A 27,803-nucleotide genomic window follows, 5' to 3' on the forward strand; every position below is an offset into this window, starting at 1 on the left:
CTTCTGCACTGGTGTCTTGCTGGATGCATAGAACTTTGGGAATTATTATATTCTGAAGTCATATGTTATATTCTGTTGTGATATGCTCATTGTTTTGCCATTTTTGTTACAGAATTAAACTTTCAAAAATCTTACAAAATTGTAATTGTGTTTATTTATTTATTTATTGCATTTGTATAATGCCCCAATATGGAAGCTCTCTGGGCGGTTTACAACAATTAAAAACATTAAAAACAAATATACAAATTTAAAAACACATTTTTTAAAAAGCAATTTTAAAAATTAAAAAGTAACTTCTAGATTGGACTACTGTAATGCGCTCTACGTAGGGCTGCCCTTGAAGACTGTTTGGAAACTTCAGCTAGTGCAAAATGCGGCAGCCAGGCTGTTGACGAGGACCAATCGGTCCGCGCATATAACACCTGTCCTGGCTCACTTGCACTGGCTACCTATTTGTTTCCGAGCTAGATTCAAGGTGCTGGTGTTGACCTATAAAGCCTTACACGGTGTGGGATCGCAATACCTTGTGGAACGCCTCTCCCGCTATGAACCTACCCATTCACTTCATTCAGTATCTAAGGCCCTCCTCCGGGTACCAACTCACCAGGATGCCCGGAGGACTGTTACTAGATCTAGGGCCTTTTCTGTGGTGGCCCCCGAATTGTGGAACAGCTTACCGGAGGAAATACGCCTGGCGCCTATGGTTCTTTCTTTTAGGCGCCAGGTTAAGACCTGGCTATACTCCCAGGCATTTTAATGTTTTAATGTTCAATGTTTTATGTTTAATGTTTTAGTTTAATGTGTTCCTCTCTGTTACTGATTTTATTCTATATTGTATTTTAATCTCGTTTTGTACACCGCCCAGAGAGCTATTAGCTATGGGCGGTCCAGAAATGAAAATAAATAAATAAATAAAATAAAAATAATTTAAAAACACATGCTAAAATGCCTGGGAGAAGAGGAAAGTCTTGACCTGGCGCCAAAAAGATAACTGTGTTGGCACCAGGCGCACCTGGTCAAACAGACCATTCCATAATTTGGGGGCCACCACTGTAAAGGCCCTCTCCCTTGTTGCCAGACGCCCAGCTTCCCTCGGAGTAGGCACCCAGAGGAGGGCCTTGGATGTTGAGGATAGTGTACAGGTGGGTTTGTGTCGGGAGAGGCGTACCATCAGGTACTGTGGTCCTAAGCTGTGTAAGGCTTTATTGGTTAAAACCAGCACCATTGTGTTTGCATTATTCATTTACAAAGTAGTCACATAGAACCCAAGAGATTGGTGCATATTGTTTCAGAAAGTACAAATTAGGTAGGCTTGTCTTTAAATGTGAACTGAATCCAGTTTATCCCCCGTCCCTAGCTGTGGAGAAATGAAAGACCAAAAATCATACCAGTTCAAATGTGCATGCAACCCTTTCGATATTAATTCACTGCACCTGTAGAGATGTTAAGACTGCCATTGGTAGATGTTTGTTCCCTCTAAATATAGAAAAGCCATGATTCTTTGATAACCAAATATTAAAGCAATTTTATAGAGTATTTTTGTCCCTGTAGTTTGTAACTCTCTTTCCCCCACTTCTGGAGCTTCAAGGCAAGACTGGGGAGAACCTGGTGCAGGAGTACAATGGAAAATTAGCTCAAGAAGAATGGAAGGGAGATTGTTTCATATGTTACAATTGTATAATCTGGATCAAACAGATTTGCTATTTTTAGAGGGAAGAGAAGATATTTTCTCCACAAAGTCATATGAACCTATAGCATCCTACAGCATGTTTCATTTATATTGTACATGCCTATTAAAATAACTATTATACTGGAAAAACATAGGAAACTAATTGCTATAAATAGTACTGTGCAGAATAAATCATGCCATCTTTTCTTAAGGGTAAACCACATGAGCAATTGGAGGTCTTAAATTTCCCTTTACATTTCTTTTAAAAGCAGTCACCAGGATAGAGTGGGAACTCAATTCCCACATTATTTTCCCAATGCAAATTGCCCTCAAGGCCAAATTAGGGGCAGACAACCTAAGTGACCAATAGGAGCACTGAGCTTGGAGGATGCCTGTCTCAAGGAGCATCTGTCATGAGCTATATCTTCAACTATTTAAAGTAGACCCATGTTCACAATTAATTCAAGAGTTGCCCTGTGAATTGCCACTTATTGTGCCTAGGTGCACTGGAGGGAGTCATGTCACCATACACCAATGTTCAAGGATATCAGTGAGAAAATTGCATATTGTACCATGCAAATTGGCACTACTGAAACTAAGCCTCTTTTATCTTGTGATATTAACAGAGGCTGAAGAAAATGTGTGTGTATGTGTGCATGCGTGCATATCTTATGTATCCTTAAGTATTTTACCACATTGCTTCCTAGTGCACATTTAAACTGTTTGAACTATTATCTTGCTCCCTGCAGTGAACTAAAGCCAGCAATTGCTTCTGTGTTTAAGCAGGGAACACATTTTAAAATCCCAAGCATTATGCCACAGGACTGCATATTATTCATTTAAGTTTATAAACTTGTCTCACATTGAGATTTCTATTGTTCTTGTGAGATGTTACTGAATTTTATGAGGTGTCTTTTAAGTCTCTGAAGTTAATATCAGGAACACATTGAAGGTGCTTTGGAATGTGGCTTGATTAGCAACAAATTAAAGTACTTTCTGGTCTATCCTTCCCCTAGGTGGGCCTTGCTTGGGAAGGGAGGAGGAACATGATGGGGGATCTGCTGGCTTAGTAAAGTGCTCGAATAATGTGGAGCAAAGGGAAGCATAAAGGTTTTACTTTACAACCATGTAGTTACCTCTATAGGTCTCTCTTGAATTCTCCCAAAATAGATGTATGAGTTTGAAAAGGTGGAGCAACGTGATGGAAGAAGGGTAGTCCTAACATCACACTATTACACTACATATATATATATATATAAAAATCTGCTGTTTCAGAGTAAATTAGATGTGAAGTGATTAGTGACAACCTTATGCTCACTGAGCAGAAATACAAGTGATAGTATCATTATGCCCACATCAGACTTCCTCAAGAAGACAGCTAAAATACTGCAGTGATGTTCATTAAAATGGACTCACTTATGGATGTAATTTTCAAGAATACTCACCATGGTTTAACATGACAAATTGATATTCTTATGTCTGTAGTCATTGCTGGTCTATAAGGTTGATCTCTTTGGTTTTGTGACTGACCCATGGTTTACAGTCAATGTAGCCTAGATCTTCAGGCAGGAAAAACTACAACCACTTATTTGTGTCACAGTCTTGTTTTCAGCTCTGTGTGGCAGCTGGCTGGTAGGCTACACTGCTAGATTAAGCCCAGTTAGTTTGGAATTGTGGCTGCAATGATCAACAACTCCTTTTGGGAGTTTTCTCCTACCATATGCTGGTCTCTTAGACTCATTAGGCATTATCTCAGCCTTCTCCAACATGCTGCCCCCCACAGGTGTTTCAGACTACAATCTCAATGGTCATCAGCCCTGAACAATGACCATGATGGCTGGGGCTGATGGGAGTTGTAGTCCAAAACATTTCAAGGTGACCTTGTTGGGGAAGGCTGCTGTACCCCATATGCAAACACCGAAAGAGTGTTAATTTTATACCACATTTTAACAAGCTTGACCAGCTGCAGAAGGCTAACATGAAGGCTAATCACCATCACCACCATCATCATAATCTCCTCAAGAGGAAGATCTAAGTTTCTGGGGCTTTGGAAAGACTGCCAGGATTTGTTAAGGAAATCTTTTCTCCCTCCACTGGCCACAAGGGAAATCATTGTGGAGTGGCTGAAACAGTCAACTTTTTCTGGTTCACTTGATCAGATTTCATTTTGTGACACAAACACATAAATCCAACTCTTTGAAAAGAACTTTCAGTGTAGCCATTCTGAAAAAAAACATGCTGTGTACATCTACAGTATCTGTTCATTGGATGTTTGGTTCTCTGATCTGTTTTCTTTCTTGCAGTTTTCCTCTCTCCCATAATAGCTGTTCCACTGACTGAACTGTCTTGATCTCTCTCAGTTGCAAGATATTCACTGAAATTAGGTCTGAACCAAAGGCTCTTTTATGGCAAGTAGAAAAGCAGCACCAAAAAATATCCCCCAGTGATTTTTCAGTAACTGCTTTGAAATTGTTTTTCTGTTCAGGCACCATTGCCCTCACTCCATCTTGACTTTGTTTACCCTCAGTGATATCATCTTATAGCTAAGTCAGACAGGCTACATGGCACTATGATGATCATATTCACTACACAGTCCTTGATTGGTTGGGATCACCCATAAAAGTAATGAGGAAAGGACAAAGAAGCCCTTTGTGGTGGTGATGGTGGGGAATAGTGAAGCAGCAGTACTGAAATATAATATTCCCCATAATCTTTTCCTTACCTCTCTGCTACAAAAATGTAGCACCATAGCTGTTCTTAATTATACTAATACCATATATGTTGGAAGTACATGCACTATTTCATATGAAAGCAAGATGTACTCCACCCAAGATTTACTCCTGGAATCTAAAAACCCCTCACTGCAGTGGGAGAAGAGGGAGTCAAAAATGGTCTTCCTTGGATCCTTGCCCCACTAATTCCTTGAAACTCCTGGTGATGGCCAAGTGCTCTTTCAGCAATTTTCTCCTTCAGAGTGCTCTGAGAAATGGGACCTCCCTTAGACTGCAAGGCTAAACACAGTTACTTGGAGTAAGCTCCACTGAACTCAGGAGGACTTGTGTCTCCCAGTGGAGGGTTAAAGTCCCCCAAGGATCGGTATTGGGGCCTGTAATTTTTAACTTGTTCATAAATGATCCGAGTTAGGGGTTAGCAGTGAGTTGGCCAAGTTTGCTGATGATACTAAATTTGTTCAGGGTTGTCAAAAGAAAAAGGGATGACGAAGAGCTCCAAAAGGACCTCTCCAAACTGAGTGAATTGGTGGTAAAATGGCAAATGTAATTCAATGTAAACAAGTGTAAAGTTATGTATATTGGAGCAAAAAACTTAATTTCACATATACAGTCATGGGATCTGAACTGCTGATGACTGACCACGAGTGAGACCTTGGGGTCATAGTGTATAGCTAGATGAAGATATTGATCCAATAAGTAGCAGCTGTGAAAAAGGGCAAATTCTATGCTAGGGATCATTAGGAAAGGTATTGAAAATAAAACTGCTGATATTATAATGCCGCTATATAAATCTATGGTGCAGCCACATTTGGAATACTGTGTACAGTTCTGGTCACCTCATCTCAAAAAGGATACTGCAGAATTGGAAAAGATTCAGAAAAGTGCAACCAGAATATCAAGGGGATGGAGTGACTCCCCTATAAGGAAAGGATGCAGCATTTGGGGCTTCTTAATGTAGGGAAAAGGCGAATCAGAGGCAACATGACAGAAATATATAAAATTATGCATGGCATGGATAGAGAAAAGTTTTTCTCCCTCTTTCATTGTACTAGAACTCATGGACACTCAATGAGGCTGCCAATGTTGGAAGGTTCAAGATGGACAAAGGAAAGTACTTCTTCAAACAGTGCATAGTCAAATTGTGAAATTTCTTCCAGCAAGAGGCAGCAATGGCCACTAACTTGGATGACTTTAAAAGAGGATTAGACAAATTCATGGAGGAAAAGGCTATCAATGGTTACTGGCCATGATGGCTATGCTCTGCCTCCATAGTCAAAGGCAACATGTTTCCAAAAACCAGTCGCTGGAAACCGCAGTGGGGGAGAGTGCTCTTGCACACAGGTCCTGCTTGCGTGCTTCCCATGGGCATCTGGCTGGCCATGGTGAGAACAGAATGCTGGACTAGATGGGCCACTGGCATGATCCAGCAGGCTCTTCTTATGTTCTTATGTCTGAGTAAGCATTTCATTATTTATTCATTATTATTACAAATCTATTCAGTCCTTCCTCTAACGGGTTCATTGAGGTATATACATGGTGAGTTGGTTAGGCTGAGTGACAGTGCCTGGCCCCAAGTCACACAGTGAGCTTCATGACAGAGTGAGGATTTGTTCCTGGTCCCCCAGGTACTAGACCAAGATTCTAGCCATTACAATTGCAAAATTGCTGTAGAAATGTGGAGAACTGAACTTAAGATTGGAAAAATTAGAACAGAGAGAAAAAGAAATGGGCCAATTTGCCCATCCCTAGTGATTGGTATTAAAACACAGAGAAGCGCTCCATTTTGTGAGGGGGCTTTCCTAGGCCAGTTGGTGGGGAATGCCACTGCCATTTTGTAAACCACTCTTCAGGGCTTATGGTGGAAAAGACAATCAATTAAGATTGATGTTATTATGTAAAGGTCACACAGTTGATTACTTATGGATGATTGTTTACATTGATGCACACAGTTTTAAATGGCAAACCAGCGCAGGACAAAAGAACATATCCTTTCCCAAAGTCTTGATTTATAGCTGGAAGCAAAGCCATCAACTTTCCTGTAATCAGCCACACCACAAAAAGACAAATGTAGTATAAATAGAGGGAAGAACCAAGGCACGGCATTAAATTTCACCTGTCAAAATTTTAAAGCATAGCAAGAGGGGAAAAACACATCCAAGTAAACAGACATTCTATTGAGAACTTAGAACAGGAAGCATTGCTCAAAAGTTGCTCATTTGCCTTGCTGGCTAAAAATGCTTTACTCAAACAAATGACAAAAAGTATGAGGAACACTTAAGTTGAATAAACTTTGCAACTGTCTTAAGCAGAATATGTTGGAGGGTTACTGACTCAGCCCAGGACTTTCTTTAGCAAAGTTGTTCCTGTGTTCCAGATTCATTCAGGCTACCATGCCTCTGCACATCAACAAGAGCAGAATATGTTGACCCATTTTCAGTTGATTTTTACCTGGTAAGAATCATGGTTACACCAGCAGTAACATGGTTACACCAGCAGTAGTTAGGCTTATGTAAGATGTAAGTCAGAGCATATTGAATCACCCAGGGGCGAAACTCAGGAGTAATTAGCCATGCAGGATGTTAATTGGATAAAGCAGACTGAAAGATTCACAATCAGGCACACAAGAAAGCAAAAAATATAATACCCTGTTAGAGCTGCTGTTCTCTCTTGCTATTAGGTAGCAGGTCTGAAGCCAGTTGCAAAGCATTGCTTAGCATTCTGTTGCAGTTGCAGTCCATTTGTCCAACCAAACTACGGAAACTTAGCTGGAGAACTGAACCAGAAGACTGAAAAGTATTTTTTTAATTTAAAACTAGGGGCTGCCAACCCTGCTCACTTCACTTGCCAATCCTGCCTAGACCCCACTCTAACACCCCAATGCCTCCCCTCACCCCCTCTGCCAGGTGCCCCCTAGACATCTCTCCATCCCCTCTGCCATGCTGCCCCCTACCGCTCCCCCCATTGCCTCTGCCAGGTGGCCCTAGCCATCCCCTTGCCCTCTCACCAACCTCACCCCAAAAGCCTCCCACATGCACACTGGTAATTGAAGCTCTCCGCCTGTCCCTCCCAGGGTCTCCAAACCTCCCCCACCCCCTCCCTCTCCAAACCTCCCCCACCCCCTCCCTCTCCAAACCTCCTCCCACCCCATCGCAGGTCTTCGTAGCTTCCCTCTCCCCCTCTGTGGGTTTCCAAACCTCCCCCCCGTGGGTCTCTAAATCTCCCCCTCTCCCTCCACAGGACTCCAAACCTCGCCCCCACTCCCCGCTTACCTTATGACCTTGCTGCTGCTGCTGCTCACTCACTCAGCTGCCCACCCACTAGGCCCCAGCTAGGCCTGGGCTCAGGCCAGCAAGGCCCGCCTACTAGGCCCCCCTGCTGCCCCTCTCATCATCCTCACTGCCACCACTTCCTCACTGCCATCACAGCCAAAGTTTGCTTCTCCTTGCCGTCCTCGCCTGCAAGAGCCTGTAAGCTCACCTGTGAACACTTCAGCGCAGGGACGCGCTTGCAAAGAAGCATTCACAAGTAGCATGACACTTACAAAAATATAATATAGTTAGCTAAGAAAGGGGGGGGACCAGGGAAGATTACATAAAGTACAGACATGTCAGCCTAACTATTGTTCTGGGTAAATTAGGGCCAAATTAGACCTGCTGTTAAATGCAGGCTTGCATTTAACCTGCAAGTTTTAAAAAAAGAAAATAGTATCAGCTGGTTCAGGGGAGGGGGCAGCAGTAGTTATCAGGATTGCAGCAGAGAGTGTAATACTTTCCTCCTGTATTGCAATCCTCTGAAGGTAGAAGGAAATCTCCCATAGGCACCAATGGAAATAGACGTTTCAGAGGAGGAATTTTCCTGAGGACTACAGAAGGGAAGAGAAGGGTTAAATTTCTCCTCCACACTTGTTATAATCCCAGAGCTTGGAAAAGTTACTTTTTTTGAACTACCACTCCCATCAGCCCAATCCAGTGGCCATTCTGGCTGGGGCTGATGGGAGTTGTAGTTTAAAAAAGTAACTTTTCCAAGCTCTGTATAATCCCCATAATTATCACAGTGCCCCCCCCATGCTACTTGCATTTCTACCTGAAAGACTGCCTTCTGGCAGGTAATCATCGTCATCAGGGAGAGGGTCTTTCCATTAGTGGTAGCATTCTCAGGGTGGCTTGCCTGCTGCAATCTTTGTGGTCTTTTCAACATCAGGTAACTTTTCTGCTTACTCAGGTCTTTTAAATAACTCAGTCTGGTCCTTTGCCAAAATTCAATAAATCATTCTGTCATGTTGCATTTATGTAATCTCCCCTTTCGAAAAAATTATGGCTTACTTTGTCTTTCCATTTTTAAAAACGTTCTTGTTATTTATTATTTATTGTAAGCTACCCAGAGAACTTCATGTTGTGGGTAGGCATGCAAATGTTGTCAATAAATACACATGAATGTGTAAAAACAAAACAAAAAGGCTTGAACATTTGAGGTAAAGGCACAGTTAACATCATTTGTAATTTGCCTTTTACTGGAAAGTATTCTTAAGGTTCGAAGAATCGGCTATATAAAAATGGCATTGCTAGTTTGGGAATAATCAGCATGGCTTCTGCAGAGGGAACCCTTAAGGGGAATGATTTGACAGACGTTCCAAAGGAATCAATAACCTGTGGCGCTCCAAGTGTGGTTGGACTCCAACTCACATCAGCACGACCAATAGTCAAAACAATGATTCCAACATCCCTGGTCTAGAGCCTCTGAGCCCATCGCCACTTCTACTTCATGGTCGCTTCACTGGGGAGAAAAAGGCTCCACCTCCCTTAACTTCTGATGGAAGAGGGGCTGGAGGGATTTTTCATTCCTTGTGCTGGCTTGTTTTCTCATCCCACACAATTAATCCCACTATCCTAGTTCAGAGTTGGCGCCTGCTGAGGCTGGGGATATTTCCTAGCAGGAGAAGGAGGCTTGCATGCACCACTCACACCTAAAGTTGGTTTGGGGGATTGGGGGACACAGCAGGTTGCCCTAATATTTTCCTTCAAAGGTAAAAATTTTTCCCTATTGCCAGATACACACTCCTGCCTCCCCCCTTTAATTAATTAACTAAAAGCATTATATATTGCTTAATATTTCAAAAATCTCTAAGTGGTAGACTCCTTGAAATCCTAGCTCATTCACACGCAGGGGATTTATTTTAGAAATATATTGCTGTCCTCATTCCAGTTCTCCAAGTGGTGAGAAATTCCAGGGATGCAGTGTGTGACGATCCCACCTTTGGCTCCACCTGTCAGGTTCCCACCTGCTTGTGGCTACCGCCTTTCACTAGGCACCACCTCAGGACACCACCAGTCAGGATTGTCGTTTTTATTTTTTCTCACTCCACTCTAGCACAGATCTCTCAAGATCCCACTGCTAGGCAGCACCACCAGCCACTCCCTGTAAACAATACTGCTAGAGACTTCGCCTTAGACTCCCTATGGCTTGTTACTTTGTGTCTGGGTGCAACCCCCCTGTATCTTTGTCTATAAAGCATACAATCCTGGGTTGCTCTGGATACTTGATGTTCCACTTTCTTCCTTCACCGCTGCCACCATTAGATACAGTTTCCCTTCAGCCTTGGTAATTACCCTGCCCTCCCTTCTGGTCTGTGTATCCCCAGCCAAGGATCAGGATTTTGGTAAACCAATAAAAGTATTTATTTGATAACACTAGGAAATAACAAGATTACTTTAGGAATGTTTAACAAGCGTATGGTTTCATATAGTGTCACTCTTATGTTTCCAGTCATATATATTCTGTCCAAATATCAGCCTAATAGAATCCAAACCTCCCTAAGAACTCTGTCAACTCAATCCCAACTGCCTCCCACTTCAACTCCTTTCTAGTCGCTCTCCTCTCAACTCCCCCAACAACCTCTCCAACTCAGCTGTCATCCTCTCATTTATACCTTCAGCCATTCAAACAGCCAGTCATCATCCAACATTCTCCAGCATTCTAAGTCCATGTACTCCCCCCTCTTACTCAATTCACTTACCATATATCCCTATATAAACCCGCACTTACCATATTTACAGTTTTTAACATATAAGGACATCACACAGTGCTTACCTGGGTTTGATTCTTCTTTGGAAGAGGGAATCATATGATGCTGATGGGATTTTTTGGAATACTGACATATATTTACAAATGTACAAGGTGAACATAGGTGGGAGGTTATAGCTTAACATACCAACAGACACATACAATGCACTGCTCAGAGCTTAGGGTGATGGCTAGGATCCTAAGGTGATTTTTCAGGGCCCAAACACAATTCTTTGTCCTTTCTCAGCTTGACTCAAACTGCAGCCTCTGCTTTACCCATTTCCTAGTCATTCAAATTCAAAAGGACTACTATTGATAACAATCAGCCAATCTTCCTAACAAAGGAGATTCCTGCTATAGCAATTAACATAATCTCCTGTCCAATTGACCATTTAGTAGACTGTTGGCTAGACCCCATAGACTCAGCAAGTTGCAAGGGACCCTGGAGGTCATCCAATTCAACCTCCAAATTTATAACAATTTAGGAATGGAAAATTCAGACAGTCTGCAAAAGATCTCTCCATGGTGGGTGACTGAGCAACAGAAAAAAGATTGGATTACAAAGTAATGCACTTAGGGATAAAAATGCAAACCTTAACTTCACATATAAACTGATTGGTATCTTGCTACGGTTATTCAGGAAAGAGATCTCAGAACCATTGCCAAACACTCACTGAAACTGTCATCACTGCAGCAGTGACTAAGGTAAATGCATGTTGAGGAATTATTGCAAAAAGCACAGAAAATAAAATAGTATCTATAAGGACTATAGGAAAATGCCTTCTACCAAATCAAGTCCACTGATCCATCTAGCTCTCTATTGTCTACACCAGCCTTCCCCAACCTAGTGCCCACCAGATGTTTTGGACTGCAACTCCCATCATCCCTGACTATTGGGGATGCTGGGTGTTGTGGTCTAAAACATCTGGAGTAGACCAGGATGGAGAAGTTTGGTCTATACTGAATAGCAACGGCTTTCCAAAGTGGTTCCCAAACTTTCCCCACCATGGACCACTTGCAAATTCCTGATGGTCTTGGAGCACCCCTTAATGATTTTTTTTCTGTCTGCTGTAGCAATTGTAATGTACAGTGCTAGATGCTGCATGGTTTTTAATTGTATTTGTATTGCTTCTTTTATTGTTCATTACTTATCACCTTATTACTTTATATTACTTATTTCATTGTATTATTCTAAAGAATTCAAACCGTAAGTGTTCTTCACGGACATGCTGAGGACCACCTGAATGAAGCTCACAAATCACTCGTGGTCCATGGACCACATTTTGGGAACCCGTGGCTTAGATGGGACTCTAACTAGAGATGCCAAGGGTTGAACCTAGAAACTTTTGCATCCAAAGCTAGGATGAAGGGTGGGATATAAATTAAGTAAATAAAGTGCTCTGCCACTGAATTATGGCCACTCCTCCAACTAGAACAGCCCATCTGTGGAGGGTGGGAGGGCCCATTACTGTTTCTACTCCCATCCCCTTCATGTGTTCAGCACGCCTTGCTTGCTTGGTCATACGAACAGGCCATTTGTATTCTCGATAAGTTATATCTTGCCTTAACTGGACTTTTTCCTTCTTGTGAACTCTTTCCTCCAAATCTTAGCCATTGTTAGATTTAGAATTTCAGTGTATTGCTCCTGAAGAAACTATATGGAGGCAGAGACCTCGGAGAACTGACATTTATGTAGATGCCATGCTAATCTATAGAAAAACATTATCCTGCCTTATATGCTTTTTAAAAAAAGTAATATTTAAATGCTTGCAAGCTATCTGCCAGATGGATGCAGAAGAGGCACCTCTATTATGCAAACAATGCGGAAATGCAGTCTTATCTTTTCACACCACGAGGCATCCAGACTGCAAAATATGTCTTTGCATTGATTTACATTTTATTTTCCAGATTCCATTGGCTATAGTAACTCTGTTGCATGAATGCAAAGGCATGGATGCTGCAGTTTTCTTCCCATGTGCCTTAGTTGCTGACTTCGCAGCATTTCCTCTTTACCATTTTCATAATCTGGGAAGCAGCAGGGTGCATAAAATTACTCCTTAGCTAACTTTCAAAAATAAATACCTTTGTGACCTCTCCCGGATTGTTCAAAGCATCTTGTAGGATCTGAAAAAAGCCTTAGAGACTATCCTCTTCTTGCCTATGGACATCTGTAAATTACCACTGCCAAAGGTGCCATGAATATATTAGGCATGGATAAGAAATGAAAATCAATGGGCCTTTGTGGTGCAGCCTAGGGCTTCAGCAGCAGTGTATGAAAGGAAATGATGGATGGTCACCCATTCACATTTTTATAGACTGTTCATACTTCAGGAACGAGGCCAATAATGAATACAGCTGCAACTAGGGATGGAAGGGGACTTTGGTTTACTTTTCAAGTGAACTGACCTAATGCACATCTCCCAAACTAATAAAGGGATTAGGACATAATTATCCTTTTAAAAAGTACCAAAATGTGAAAAATGTGTGTATTTTAGAATAAATTACACTTACAAGTGTGTATACTGCAATAAAATATGTATTTAAATACATATTTTGTGATAAAACCCATATTTAAATTTGTATTTAAGTATGTATTTAAATATTAATTTTGCATGGTCTTTTAAAACTAAATCACAAACTAATGTGAAAACTGGACTTATGGATAAATAAATGTGAAATTGGCAAGGACCAGAAATAGATTGATCCTTCCATTTCTAGTCTTATAGGAACATAGGGAGCTGCCTTATACGGAGTCAGACCATTGGGCTATCTAGCTCAGGACTGCCTACACTGATAGACAGCAGCTTTCCAGGGTCTCCGGCAAGGCCAGTTCTAAAGGGCGGCCAGGTGAGGCACTGGCTGAGAGCCCCTGGGGCTACAGGGGCACCCGGAGGATCCCTGCGATCCCCTTCCACAATCCACGGCAGCAATCCTGCCGCAGATAGCAGGGCAAGAGCTTCAGAGCCGCCCACCATTCCCCCGCTTCTCCTACCTTTCTCTCTGTTTTTTGCGGTTGCGCATAATGTGCGCACAGGTTTGCCATCAATCAAGATGGCGGCGGAGGCTTCCCTAGGGGGCCGAAGCCTCTGCCGCCATCTTGATTGATGGCAAACCTGTGCATGCAGTGTGCACCGCCGAAAAAACAGCACAGAGAAAGGTAAGTAGAATGGGGGAATGGAGGATGGCTTGGGATCTCCCGCCCTGCGATCCACGGTACGAATCGCAGAAGGGGAGTGCCAGGGCCTGCCATTCCCAGACCTACCTGGAGCTTCCTGGGATTGAACCTGGGGTCTTCTACATGCAAAGCAGATGCTCCCAATGAAGCGATGGCCTTTCCCCAATAGCTGCAACATATTATTATTATTATTATTTATTTATTTATTTAATTTATTAGTCGCCCATCTGGCTGGTTGTCCAGCCACTCTGGGCGACGTACAAGATAAAACAATACATTAAAACATTAAAATTTAAAACCATAACAGTAAGAAACCTAACCCACCCCAAAAGCCTGCCTGAAGAGCCAGGTCTTCAAGGCCCGGCGGAAGCTCATCATAGAAGGGGCATGGCGGAGATCATTTGGGAGAGAGTTCCACAGGGTGGGGGCCACTATTGAAAAAGCCCTCTCTCTAGTCCTCACCAGTCTAGCTGTTTTAACCGGTGGGATCGAGAGAAGGTCTTCTGAGGCTGATCTTGTTGAGCGGCATCCCTGATGATGCTGGAGGCGTTCCTTCAGATAGACTGGGCTAAAACCGTATAGGGTTTTAAAGGTCAAAACCAACACCTTGAATTGGGCCCGGTAAACAACCGGTAGCCAGTGCAACTCCTTCAGCACTGGAGTGATGTGATCTTGCTGGCGGCTGCCTTTAATCAGACGAGCCGCCGCATTCTGTACCAGTTGCAGCTTCCGGACCGTTTTCAAGGGTAACCCCATGTAGAGCGCATTACAGTAGTCTAGGCGAGAGGTCTAGGCGAGAGGTGACCAGGGCATGTACCACCGGTGGGAGCAGATGGTTGGGAAGGTAGGGGCGCAGACTCTGTATCAGATGGAGTTGATACAGCGCCGCCCGGCTCACAGCCGAGACTTGAGCCTCCATGGTCAGCTGGGAGTCAAGAATGACCCCGAGGCTGCGGACCTGGTCTTTCAGGGGCAAACGTACCCCATTGAGCACCAGGTCCACATCCCCCAGCCTTCCCTTGTCTCCCACAAACAGTACCTCGGTTTTGTCAGGGTTCAGCTTCAGCTTATTCCTTCCCATCCAGCCACTCACCGCCTCCAGGCACTTGGACAGGGTTTCTACAGCCAACCTCGGTGAAGATTTAAATGAGAGATAGAGCTGCGTGTCATCCGCATACTGATGACATTGCAGCCCAAATCTCCTGATGATTGCCCCCAGCGGCTTTATATAGATGTTGAACTGCATCGGGGAGAGGATGGAACCCTGTGGCACCCCACAAGTGAGAGGCCAAGGATCCGAAACCTCATCCTCCAATGCCACTCTTTGGTACCTACCAGAGAGGAAGGAATGGAACCACTGCAATACAGTGCCCCCCATGCCTAACCTCTTCAGGCGGTCCAGGAGGATAACGTGGTCAACGGTATCGAAAGCTGCTGAGAGATCAAGGAGGACAAGGAAGGTGCATTCGCCCCTATCCCACACCCTCCTCATATCATCTACCAAGGCGACCAAGGCTGTTTCAGTCCCATGTCCAGGCCTGAAGCCCGATTGAAATGGATCCAGATAATTGATTTATCAGTTCAATTAATTGGTTTTTTAAATACTCAATTAATTAAAAAGATACCCTGCTTAATCAGGCAGCTGTTTTAGTTTTGCTTTTACAAATATTCTTAATATAAGTATAAAAACTGTGGATGGCAGACACCATAATAGAGAATTGCTTTGTGAGAAGAGAATCGGGAATGCTTCAAAACAAGCATACACAATCTAAAATCTATTGTTCTTGCTCATATGCAAATAAATAAAAGTTTAATTATTTAATCAATTGATTGTCTAAAAATCAATCAGTGAATCAACTAAGATCTCTCTAATTGGACACCAAACCTAATAATCAGTAGAAACCTTGTTACAGATGGACTTTGTCCATATTTTTTGTTGCCGTGTATTATTTCTCATAAGAAATGAGATCCCAGTGGATAACATAATTTTGCACAAATATTTACTCATAGATGATTCATCATTTTGATAATTTAATTAATTGTTGTGACCTCTTAATACAATTCCAGCTGTATCACTACTGACCTTGTGTCACTCTGATGCAATCTTGCTAGATAAGGAATTTTCTTTGTATGCAACAATTAAAATAATTAGAACTATGATTATGCTTTGGTTGCCATTTGTCCACTTGTTAAGCTAGAGGAAAGCTACCGTTACTTCTAATACATTTTTTTTTATTTATGGCCTTTGGCTTCCAGATGTATAAACTCATCCCAGCTTATTGCTCATGCAGTCTTCCAGTTGTATAGACCATAACACTCAAAATCAGGACATACAGAAGTGATGCATGCATGATACTCTTCCAATTACCAGTTGGATGGCACCATAATAGAGGTTTAGGCTGAAGGGAGACAACAGATAAGGCAGACTATATCAGCCACTGTGCCAGGATGCCCCTTGAATACTTGGATTTCCAGGTCAGGAGGATTATGGACAGATGTACAGTGCTGTACCTGGCATGGCTTATAGATCTTCTTTCTAGTCAGCAGTCCTGCTTGCACAGGGAGCAAGGAGCAAGTGTCTCAGCTGCAGGACTCCTAGTATGAGCCTGGCATTGTCTGACAATATTAAAACATATCAACAATTTCTTTCACCAATAGGCCTCAGTTGCTTTCCTGTATGATGAAGCCAACCTTATTGGCAAGTGTCAAAGCGGATATTGTGTAACAATGTGCATTGGTATGTGCACGTTCCTCAGTATGATAAGATGTTAAGGCCACAAACATTGCCAGAGTTAATTATGTAGATAAGGACACATAGGGAAGATCTGTGAGAATACATTCCCTGCATTATAAAAATAAGCCTGTATACAAAGCTACACAAAGCATACCGTTAAATGTGAATGCTGAGAGGAGCAATGACCTACATATCAGCAACAGTTGCAATTTCCTCTGCATTGTGTCTGTAACTCATTCCCCCCCCCCCGAACCTCTAATATCCTTGGTGAATAAGGGAAAGCTGCAGACAGGCCTGTTCACCAGCTCTCCCTGCTCTTCAGGTAGAAAGAAAGATAAGTAGTGGCATGCACCATTAGTACAATGAAAGTACTATGACTGGTAGGCCAGCGGCAACCATTCCTGGACAGGGATAGCCTGACCACTGTAGTCCATGCATTGGTAGCCTCAAGCAGAATCTGAGTGCTCTTGCGCTCAGGTTCTACTTATGATAGTCATCTGGTTTGCCACTGTCAGCACAGGATGCTAGACTGGATGGGCCATTGGCGTGATCCAGCAGGCTCTTCTTGTGTTCTTATGACTCAGTTACTGTAATGTGCTTTATGTGGGGCTGGTCCAGAAGCAGCAGCTAGTGCAGAAGGCAGCGGCCAGACTGCTCACAGGAGCAGGCTACTGGTAACATGTTACTCCCCTGCTGAGAGAGCGGCACTAGTTACCAATCTGCTACTGGTTGAGGTTCAAGGTTCTTGTGATAATTTACAAAGCCCTAAATAACTTGGGCCCAAAGTACCTTAAGGATTGCCTTATTTGTTATGCTTTGCCCCAATCACAGAAGTCTTGGAATGGAGCAATGTTGGTGATCCCACATGCCCCTGAGGTTTAACTAGCCTTTACCAGGGGCCAGGGCTCAATGTAGCAGGCCCTGCCCTATGGAACTCCTTGCCAATAGAGTCTCAGCAGGAGCCATCCCTCCTCATTTTTAGGCGTCTTCCAAAAAATGCATTACTCAGAGAGATCTTTTAAATATCGGATTCTGCAAACCAGCTCTTGCTGGTATGTTTAATGTTTTAATTACAACATTGTTTTTTAGTCTGTATACTGCCTTGTGACATTTACATGAAAGTGTAGTTTATAAATGCTCTGTTCAATTAATGTTCATAGGTTGGGAATGGAATTAAGAATGGGGGATACACAGGGCCGGTTCTAAAGGGCGGCCAGGTGGGGCACTGGCCTGATGGCCCCTGGAGTTACAGGGGGCCCCCCAGCTGCCCCTCCACTCCCCTTCTGTGATCCACGCCCCCCATGCCCCCTACCTACCTGTCTGCTGTCTTTTACCATTGCCCTTAACGAGATGGCGGCCGCAGTTTCCCTAAGGTACAGAAGCCCCTGCCGCCATCTTAGTTGATGGCAGAGATGCGTGTGCATAGCATGCACGCATGCCATCAACAAAGATGGCGGTGGAGGCATCATCCCCTTAGGGAAACCGAGACCACCATCTTTGTTAAGGGCAATGGTAAAAGACAGAAGACAGGTAGGTGGGCAGCCATATGCGTGCGTGCATGTGTGTGTGTGCATGACACACACCGGGGCCCAGGGCAAGCTGATGCCCAAGGGCCCAGGCATTCCTGGAGCCGGCCCTGCGGATACATTTTATTCAGTTTGCATTTAAATTCACACTTAAATACTACCTAATTCACACTTCCCAAAACAATATGTGAACTAGCACAGTCATTCTTAAAAATCTGCACTTCTCCAACCAAATTAGGTGAACTACAATGCATGTACTAGGGAAAAGTGTGCATAAATCCATATATATTAGTGGGGAAAAACCTACAAAAATGTATTATATTAGGGGGAATTGCTTGAAAAATATCCAAAATAGCATGTAAAATGTGTATATTAGGAGAAAGTTGCACTAAAATGCTGATGAAGTTTCAGGCTGATGTGGAAATGTAGAACTTAAGACTGGGCAAATGAGAAAGCATGAGAAACTGACAGATTCACCCATCCTTAGATGGAATGTATCAACACAATGCTCCTCCCACCCACATTTGTTTGCTGAACATGTCTTGAATGATTGAACTGAATTTAACATTTCATGTTCAAAGTGCAGATGTGGGAAACAGAAAGTAAACCCAACCCAACCCCCAAACTGGCTTAAAGCAATGTCTGTATAAATGGCCTTAGAAAGCATAACAAAGATGACCATCTGGTTTCTGAACTATCCTCAGTCCCTACTTACCTTCACGTAGCTCCTGGCACGCAACAATCTCATTCACACAGTTTCCTTACCCCTGACACACAGGTGTGTGCACAAGCCAATGTGGTGGTCACAAGATCCCTGGATTTCCAGGTTGTCCTCCATCCCAAATTCCTCTTTCCATCTGCTCCTCCTTGAAGGTTTTTTAACGACCTGGAAAACCTTGATAACTTTCTTCATTTTGTCCGCACCACGAAGGAGAGACAGAGAGAGGGAGAAAGAGAAAGCAGAAGATCTGCAAATCTTCTGAACTCCTACATTTGAGTAGTCCTAGCGTCTTCTATAAAAAGAAGACTGACATGAGCAATTTAAAAAAAAAAAGCAAGCCAGGCCATTCAGCAACACCCACAAGCACCGCTGTGGTTGTAAAAATAACATAAAACAAAACCTTTCTCCATTCAAAAGAAGCATGTGGGAAGGAAAAGAACAAGGCACGAAGCTACAGCCTGTATGTGGTGCTCTCCAAAGTGTGAGCACACACACAGCTCCTTTCTGGCAACTTGCAAGAGCAAATAACTCAGAAGGGCAACAGCTCATTTTACGTGGTTTCCAATTTCTGTTCTCAGTGCTGTATACGTTCTGGCAGATTTCAAATGCTCTCCAGGCAAAGAGTGTCAACACTGGTGAAGAAAGAGCAGTGACTCTTCAAAACACAACATTGGTTTGAAGGATTAGATCCTTGAGCATCAACAGTGGTAGTAATGCTAAGAATGACGGTGAAGAGAACTGTTTTGTAGTGGCTCCAGTCTGTCTTTGTAGATAGATCTTAGAAGGTATTGCTGGGGGTTTTGTGCTTGACCCTTTGGCCTTTGGCTTATGCTTTTCAACCCTATGGTTTTCAGCCATGGGGAGAGATCTACATGAAACTGCTGGGAGCTGGACTACTGTACATATTCCATGTGGGACTGCCCTTGAAAACCACCTTGAAACGTTGATTGGTGTGAATGTTGCCACTAAAATCATGACGGGGTCAAGTGTTGGGATCTTGTGGCCCCTTTATTATATTGGGTGCACCAGCTGCCAGTTTGTTTCTGAGTGCAATTCAAGGTGGTTATCCCTAAACAGCTTGGGAGCAAGCTACTTGAAGGTCCGTCATTTTCTATGTGAAGCTGTCCTTCAGACAAACTGATGAGATGCTCTTGGGTGTGCCATTGCCTTCTGGGGCATGGCTTGTGGGTACAAGCAAGAGGGCTTTCACTGGATCAGCACTGAGTCTGTGGAACTCCCTGCCCCATGAGGTTGGGTCATCTTCCTATCTATCAGTGTTCCACTAGTGAAGATTTTTTTTAAAGAAGCTTTTCATTTGTTTATTTATGGTTTGCCCTGGCTCTCTGGAACAGCTCCCCATCCCAAAATGTTGCTTTTTACAATCTATTTTCATGACGGGATTGTTGTTATTTTTACATTTTTGTTTGTTTTTATATTTTGTTAGCCTATTTCAGTGGCTCCTTCGGATTGAAATTCAGGACATACATTGTTGAACTAAACATCGTCTATTGTGAAAATGCCACCCCAGATTTTCAATGGCTTGTGAAATGACCAAGTAAATTGATGGCAAAGTTGGAAATATATTCCCAAAGCAATCATGTGTACATTTAAACTGCTAGAAAGAAGAATGCAGAACAATTAGAATGAGGGTTACCATAAAACCAATATTCCAGCTGTGCACACACACAAAATGTGCCACGCAAACTGAGACCACATAGCAGCTGGCATGGTGAGGCAGTGCTGCTGCTCCCCTGGATGGTGTGGGGATGGGGCAGAGTGGTGGTGTAGTTGAGGCTGTGCAGGCACACCAACAGAGCCAATCCGCACCTCATAGACTCATAGAATAGTAGAGTTGGAAGGGGCCTATAAGGCCATCAAGTCCAACCCCCTCCTCAATGCACGAATCCAAATCAAAGCATTCCCAACAGATGGCTGTCCAGCTGTCTCTTACCTGCACCGCCCAGACCTGACCTGTCCCCACACCATCCACGGAAGCAGGAACAATGCCACTATAAACCAATGTCTCTGCCATGGCATCCATATAAAAGGCTAGGGCTTCTGTCACTTTGGTAATTATGTAGAAGAGGGTGTTTCAGAAGATGAAATTTTTCTTCGCCCTGCATGAGAATGTTTATTTATTTATAAGATTTATATATCACCTGCCACCGAAGCTTCTAGGTAGCTTAGAACCCCCCTATACATGCAACAATGTGGATTTTTTAAACAAAATACATTAAAACACCAGGAAAAATGATAATGCATTTGCCTGGTGCTGAAAAGATTGCAACATGTGAGCCTCTCTGGGGAGGGACTTTGACAGATGGGGCATGACTCCTGAGGAGGTTTTCTATTTGGTCACCACTTGCCTTACCGTGGATGGCAGGGGCCACCAGAAAAGAGCCTCTGAAGAGGGCCACATGGGCAGGGTGGTGTGGGAGCAGGCATTTCTCCAAGCACCTGGGTCCCAAGCCGTATAGGGCTCGAAAGGTAAGACCAGCACTTGTGCTCAGAAACAGACAGGAAGCCAAAGCCACCCATGCCAAAATTCTCTCTTCTACCCCCCAGTTCAAAGTTTCCCTATCATATATACTGATGCATTGATTTGTTTTTTGGCCAGTGGCTATAATCTTTCATATATTCTCCATCAATAAGATTTATGAGTACAATTCCACTTTATTTTGATGGTTAATTCTAATACTAGCACTGCCGTTGTGTCGACATAATTAGCAATGAGGATAATAACACTGAGCCAATGTTATCAGCTTCCAGCCTCATTAGTCAGAGCTGCCATAATCAATTCATTTTGCCACTAGCTGGGCCTAATCAGCAACAGCACTTTTCTTGTGCAATGAAAACTGATCTGGGGAGTGGCAGAGTAACAGGGAGTTCCTTGCCAGCAAGCAACAGGAGGAAATGCCTGAAGGAGCATTTCCATCCCTAATAAAAAGACTGCAATGCCAGAACAGTCACAATCCAATTCCAAATAAATGCCATACATCTCTGAGAGTGCACCCAAATGTTAGAACTATCTGAAAGCTGTCCAATTTTGCAAGATAAAATGTGTAAGGCTGGCAAACCTCTCGAGCAGACTCCATGTTTAATTTGTGTCTGGTCCTGTAAAGGCTGGCACCAGGATTTTAGGGCCTTTGGACCCAAGCCCATCATTCTGCTTGTGTGTACAATGCTAATAATCTGTATCCAAAGCAATCCTTTCCATTTGTGGGCCACACGGCTTTCCCTGGCTGTCTCACTGTCTGGGGTCAGCCATGTGTTTTTTTAATGAGCCTCTCCTCCTACCTCCTATGGGTCAACACAAAAGTTTTGATTGCTCCAGAAGGTGGGAAGTGATACAAGCACCTGCATTTGATGAACGTTCAAAAAGTGGTTGGCATCTATTTGCTTCTCTACGGATGTGAATCCCCTTCTTTGCCATGAGGGAGCTGGAGAGTAAACAGCCAGATCTGGATCATGGTTTGTTAGTCGTTCTCCTCTCACCTAAAAGGATATCCAGTCTGTGTAGGACAGGGTACACGGGGGAGTACACATATACAAAGTCAAGAGTAAGGCTTTCAAAAAGTGTCTGTTGAAGGCCAGGGGCTGTCACTGGAGAATATATCAGGCGAGAAAACTTTGTAGCACACACTTGTGATATGATATGTTGAAAAGAACAAGCCTGCTACAGTCTGAGATGAAATCTATCATGAAAAGAACACAGCTGTCAGTCAGAGCTAGGGACAGAATGATCTGTTAATTTCGGTTCTCTCCGTTTATAATTTTTTCTAATCTTAAATTTGGTTCTCCAAATTTCTGCAGCAATTTGCGATATTTTTTTTTTAAAATCCTCATTTTAGTGCAAATTGTTGGCTTGTGTGTGTTGTTGTGTGAAACAGCATACATTACTTTGGAGTTAAGCTGAGCAAGTAACTTCTTCAGAGCATGTTAAGAGTCTTTATTGAAGACATTAAGGCCAGAGGCTTAAGAGTAAATACATGTAGAGATTCTTCAGTCACCCCTCTTCTGGTACATCTCTCTCCATAGATAAACACAAAAGACAGCCTCTCAGCTCAGAGGCATAATTCAGAAGAAGCAACAACTCACATAGACTCTGTTACAACTTTCCCAGCTGTTATCAGATGGCTACCATAGCAACGGCCCTGGCCGTCCGTTCCCAGACAGGACATAGACATAACTCCCCCTTAACCACAGTTACGTCTTCACACTTGCAGGCTTCATGGAAAACTACTAGAGACAGTAATGCCTACTGGTCACCAGCCCAACAGCTTCCCTTTTTTCCATTAAGACTGCAAAATACACATGAAATACATCTCCATAATACATAGTCATACAGTCATACATTTCTACAATACCTCTTGCAATACATTTCAGTACATTGCATTTTCAGTTCAGTACAGTTCAAAAGTATATCTCAGTACATAGCAGTACATTTCAGAACTTTATTCACTCAAACTTTGGTTCATTCCAAGCCTTGTCACCAGTTTGCCAAATTTCTCCTCACACAAACGCTTGGTCATTATGTCAGCCACCATGTTATTAGTGTCACAAAATTTTAGGTTAACAAACCCCTGCTGCACACAATCCCTTACGTGAAAGTATCTGACACTAATATGTTTTGTTCTCTTGGTATGAGCTTCTGATGTGGCTATCTTAATGCAGGTCTGATTGTCTTCATATACAGTAATCGGAAATTGCATATCAATGCCTATCTCCTGCATGAGCATTGCGAACCATTGTAGCTCATTACAGGCCTGTGATAGGGCCACATACTCGGCTTCTGCACTTGATGTTGCAACCACATTTTGTTTCTTGCTACTCCAGTCAATGCATGACCCGTGCCACATCACAACTATGCCAGAGGTTGACTTACGACTGCTCAGCTCCCCTGCATGATCTGCATCCACAAAACATTCAAGACCTCCTGTCTTTGCTCCTGACAAAACCAGACCCTTTGTCTTCGTGCCTTTCAGATAACGCACTATCCTTTTAATCCCTTGCCAGTCAGCCTCTGAAGGATGCTCTACCTTCCGGCTTAAAATACTGACTGCATTACATATGTCTGGGCGAGACACCTTCACCAAATATTGCAATTTCCCTATTATGCGCCTGTACTTCTCAGGATCTGTACAAGGCGTCTCCTGCACATTCTGTTGGAAAGCCACAACCATTGGAGTCTTCACAACATTGCATTCTGTCATGTTGCATTCTTCTATGATCTGATTTATTTTACTTTCCTGACTCAATGTTATGCTTCCGTCTTCTGCACGCACAATATCCGTGCCTAAATAGTGTGTGACAGGCCCCAAATTCTTTGTGTCCACCTGCCTGCCCAGTTGCTCATTAAATTCTTGTTCCTCTTGCTGCTCATGATAAAAATACATGATGTCATCAACGTAAACTGCACAGAACGTGGTTTTCATCCCCTGTCTCTTTATATACACACATGGATCTGCCTTGCATCTTTGGAATCCCATTCCATGCAACACTCTGTCCAATTTCTCATTCCAGCAGCGTGCACTTTGCCGCAGTCCATATATTGATTTATGCAGTTTACACACGAACCCTTCCTTTGACACAGAACCCGGAGGCAGTTCCATATATATCTCCTCTCTTAAATCACCATGTAGGAATGCCGTCCCTATATCGTAGTGATTTACACTCATGTTCTGCATCGCTGCCAGCTTCAGCAGCACACGAATGGACTCATGTTTCACAACCGGGGCGAAAACAGCATCATAATCTGTCCCATGCTGCTGGGTGAATCCCTTGGCAACCAAACGTGCCCTGTACCTCTGTACTTCCCTGGAACTTGCTTTCTTCTTCTTAAACACCCATCTGCAACCTATGGCCTTTTTACCCATGGGTAACTTTACTAATGTCCATGTGCCATTCTTTTGCATGGCTTGTAATTCTTCCTGCATGGCCTGCTGCCATTTGTGCTGCTCTGCCTCAGGCATCAGCCTGATTGCTTGAAATGATGCTGGCTCTTCTAGTTCTCTGTGAACTTCCTCCATCTGGGCACTGAATACCGACGGCATGCCTTTTACGGCTGTCTGTTTACAGCCCTGACCGTCATTCCCTTTCCGCCCCATTGAACTCAAGGCATCAGCACACTTCACACCCATGGACATTTTAAACTGCCCTTGTGTCATGAAACCCTGACAGACAACATTTTCTCCTCTTTGCACCCAACATTTTCCTTTATCAAACCAGACTGAAAATTGACAACTCACCAGTTTGCCCACTGATAAAATATTATGAGCCAAGTCCGGAACTAACAAACAGTTTGACATTAGTCCAAGTTTGTCAAATTTCACCAGACCACGTGCTTTTACAGATTTCCGTGATCCATCAGCAAGTAAAACAAAGTCCTGCTCATCTGTAGACGTGTAAAACAGACTCCTGTCTATAATTAATATATGGCTTGCTCCGCTGTCGACAATAAAGTTAATTTGTTCCAAGTCTTTAGACTTCTGTTTACAAACAAAGTTCACACTTCCCTGCTTCAAGCCTCCGTCCCTGGAGTTTCACTTGATTGCACAATCTTTACGGAGATGCCCACGGGCCCCACAGGCAAAACAAGACTTCAGCCGCTGCTGCTCCCGCTTGTTTCCCTGTCTGCTTTCGGCAGCCTGCTCCGGTTCAGCACATTTCTCCTCCTTGCTTCTGACAGCTCCACCGGCTGGGCTCTCTGCGCCTCCTGCCTCCGCTGCCATTCCTGGGACAAATCCTGCAACGCGTCCCAGATCTGTTTAGCCGACGGCTCATCTCTCACACACATCAGTTGACAATCCGATAGAGCCAAGATTATAAACGCCTGCGCCCTCTGGTCTCGACGCTTCCAGGCCGCGGTCAGTACCGCCGGGTTTTTTTCCTCAATCACGTCCCATAAATCCTGTTATCAGCAAAGCCCTCATCCTCGGCTTCCAGCTGGCAAAATTCTTCTCATTAAGTCGTTCCATCGGCAAGCCTCCCCCAGACAGGTTTACAGCCATGTTGCTCACCTCCGTCTGGTTCAATCAATCAAGCTGCCCTCTCTGGAACTCCGTCTGCCTTTCAGACCAGCAACTTACTCCGGTGTAATGCGCTGTGGAGCGCAACCATCCTCTGCTACCACTGTTGGCTTGTGTGCGTTGTTGTGTGAAACAGCATACATTACTTTGGAATTAAGTTGAGCAAGTAACTTCTTCAGAGCATGTTAAGAGTCTTTATTGAAGACATTAAGGCCAGAGGCTTAAGAGTAAATACATGTAGAGATTCTTCAGTCACCCCTCTTCTGGTACATCTCTCTCCATAGATAAACACAAAAGACAGCCTCTCAGCTCAGAGGCATAATTCAGAAGAAGCAACAACTCACATAGACTCTGTTACAACTTTCCCAGCTGTTATCAGATGGCTACCATAGCAACGGCCCTGGCTGTCCGTTCCCAGACAGGACATAGACAAAACTCCCCCTTAACCACAGTTATGTCTTCACACTTGCAGGCTTCATGGAAAACTACTAGAGACAGTAATGCCTACTGGTCACCAGCCCAACAATAATAATTCTCCTAATAAACACATTTTTATGCAGTTTTCACTAACGTACACACTTTTTATGGGATGCTCTCCCCAGAGAGGCATGCCTGGCCTCACCATTATCTATTTTTAGAGCCAGGCAAAAACAGTTATCTTATCCCAGGCATTCGGCACTTAATTTTGGGAGGTCTTTGGAGGGTTTTTGATGTGGTGCATTGCCTCCAGAGGCTCAAGATGAAATCATATATTGTTTTGAAGGAAGAGCTGTAGCTCAATGCTAAGAGCACATGCTTTGCATGCAAAAGGTCCCTGATTCAGTCCCCTGCATCTCCTGCCAAGGCTGAGAAACCCTGAAATCCTGAAGAGCTGCTCCTAGGCAATATTGAGATAGATGGATCAATGGTATGACTCAAAATAAGCCAACTACTCATGTGCTTCTGCCAGCCTTGAGGGGTTTACATTAGTGAGATGATTCCTACTTTTCATCCATCAAAAACTCCTGGTTCCAGAAGAGATTTGCTTTTCCAAACTGATTGTTTGCGGTCCATTAAGCCATGGCTTGGATTAGCGTACCTGGGTGTTCTGGAGCCTTGCCTGTCTTCTCATCATAGATCTCCTACGATGGAATTAGGGCAGCATGGCAGCTTTCCTCATTGAGGTGTATGATTCATGCTCAGTTTCTGGCTGCTAATTCCATGGATAAAAATATAATAATGTTACAGGGCTGGTAATCACAGCTTACATAATGGAAGGGCTGGAAGTATTCCCCAGCCTTAATAAAGAAGAAGGCTGCAAGACTCTAGGAATCTATAGCAAAAGAAATAAAAGCATTCTTGATGCAGCTGCTCGAATATATGAAGCATGTCACAGAACGGCTACAGGAGATCCTGCCTCCCCAGTAATATGGAGGTTTGTGTAAACCCGGCCATCTTTCAGTTTAGCTCGATCTTTGAGAACCTGGTGTGTTCTAGACTACAATGCCCTGTCACTTGCAGCCAGTTCAGTCAGTTTTAGAGTTCTCTGGTTGTCCTTTACACCACTTGGTATTGAGAAGCTTGCTTTCCTGATCCTCTATGTCTTATCTGATTTTTTTCATCTTTGAATTCAAGGCATCCTCAACAATGTGCATGGCTTTAAGGGACATCTGGCTGATCTTAAATTTGGAAATAAGACAGGGCTATTAACAGAACATTGGTTGCGGGGGGGTCGGGAGAATCTCCAGGAGTTTCAGGTGTTGAGAACAGGAGTTTAGTTGTGGTTAATTTTCCTGAAAACCTCCATCATCATTTCAAATTTGAAGACCACATAATTATGTCCTTTTCACTTTTTTTTTAAAAGCAAACCATTCACTTATCATGTTACTTTCAACTTAACTTGTTTATTTTGGGGTTAAATTATAAAGGAACAGCACTGACACAAAAGCCATGATGTGAATCACTAGATTGCAGGGTAGGCTTTTGCCTGACAAGGCAGAGAGTTAATGATTATTCTTGCAGTAAAAATGTGTAACTCCCTGCTGTTCTCCTTATAGAAGTTCTCTATTAAAGGGACTTTGGCAGTGTTCTAAAGTTATTTGTATACTAGTAGGTCAATGCATTTTTCTGGAAGTGATGCTTAACACTCTTTATTTGAGGAACAGAGCAATCCAAACCC

General features: G+C 43.3%; 1 protein-coding gene across 5 annotated transcripts in view; it reads right to left on the reverse strand.

Annotated features, from left to right (window-relative positions):
• The window catches only part of GRIP2 (glutamate receptor interacting protein 2), a 323,541-nt gene extending 304,705 nt beyond the window's left edge, over window positions 1–18,836 (reverse strand). For all 5 annotated transcript variants that reach the window (XM_061618438.1, XM_061618434.1, XM_061618433.1 and 2 more), the window contains exon 1: window positions 18,662–18,836. In XM_061618438.1, coding sequence (XP_061474422.1) covers window positions 18,662–18,809 — 148 coding nt within the window. In that variant the 5' untranslated portion in view covers window positions 18,810–18,836. The remainder of the gene's footprint in view (window positions 1–18,661) is intronic.
• Between the last annotated feature and the right edge of the window lie 8,967 nt (window positions 18,837–27,803).

This window comes from Rhineura floridana, chromosome 3, assembly GCF_030035675.1.
Source record: "Rhineura floridana isolate rRhiFlo1 chromosome 3, rRhiFlo1.hap2, whole genome shotgun sequence".
NCBI classification, from domain to species: domain Eukaryota; kingdom Metazoa; phylum Chordata; class Lepidosauria; order Squamata; family Rhineuridae; genus Rhineura; species Rhineura floridana.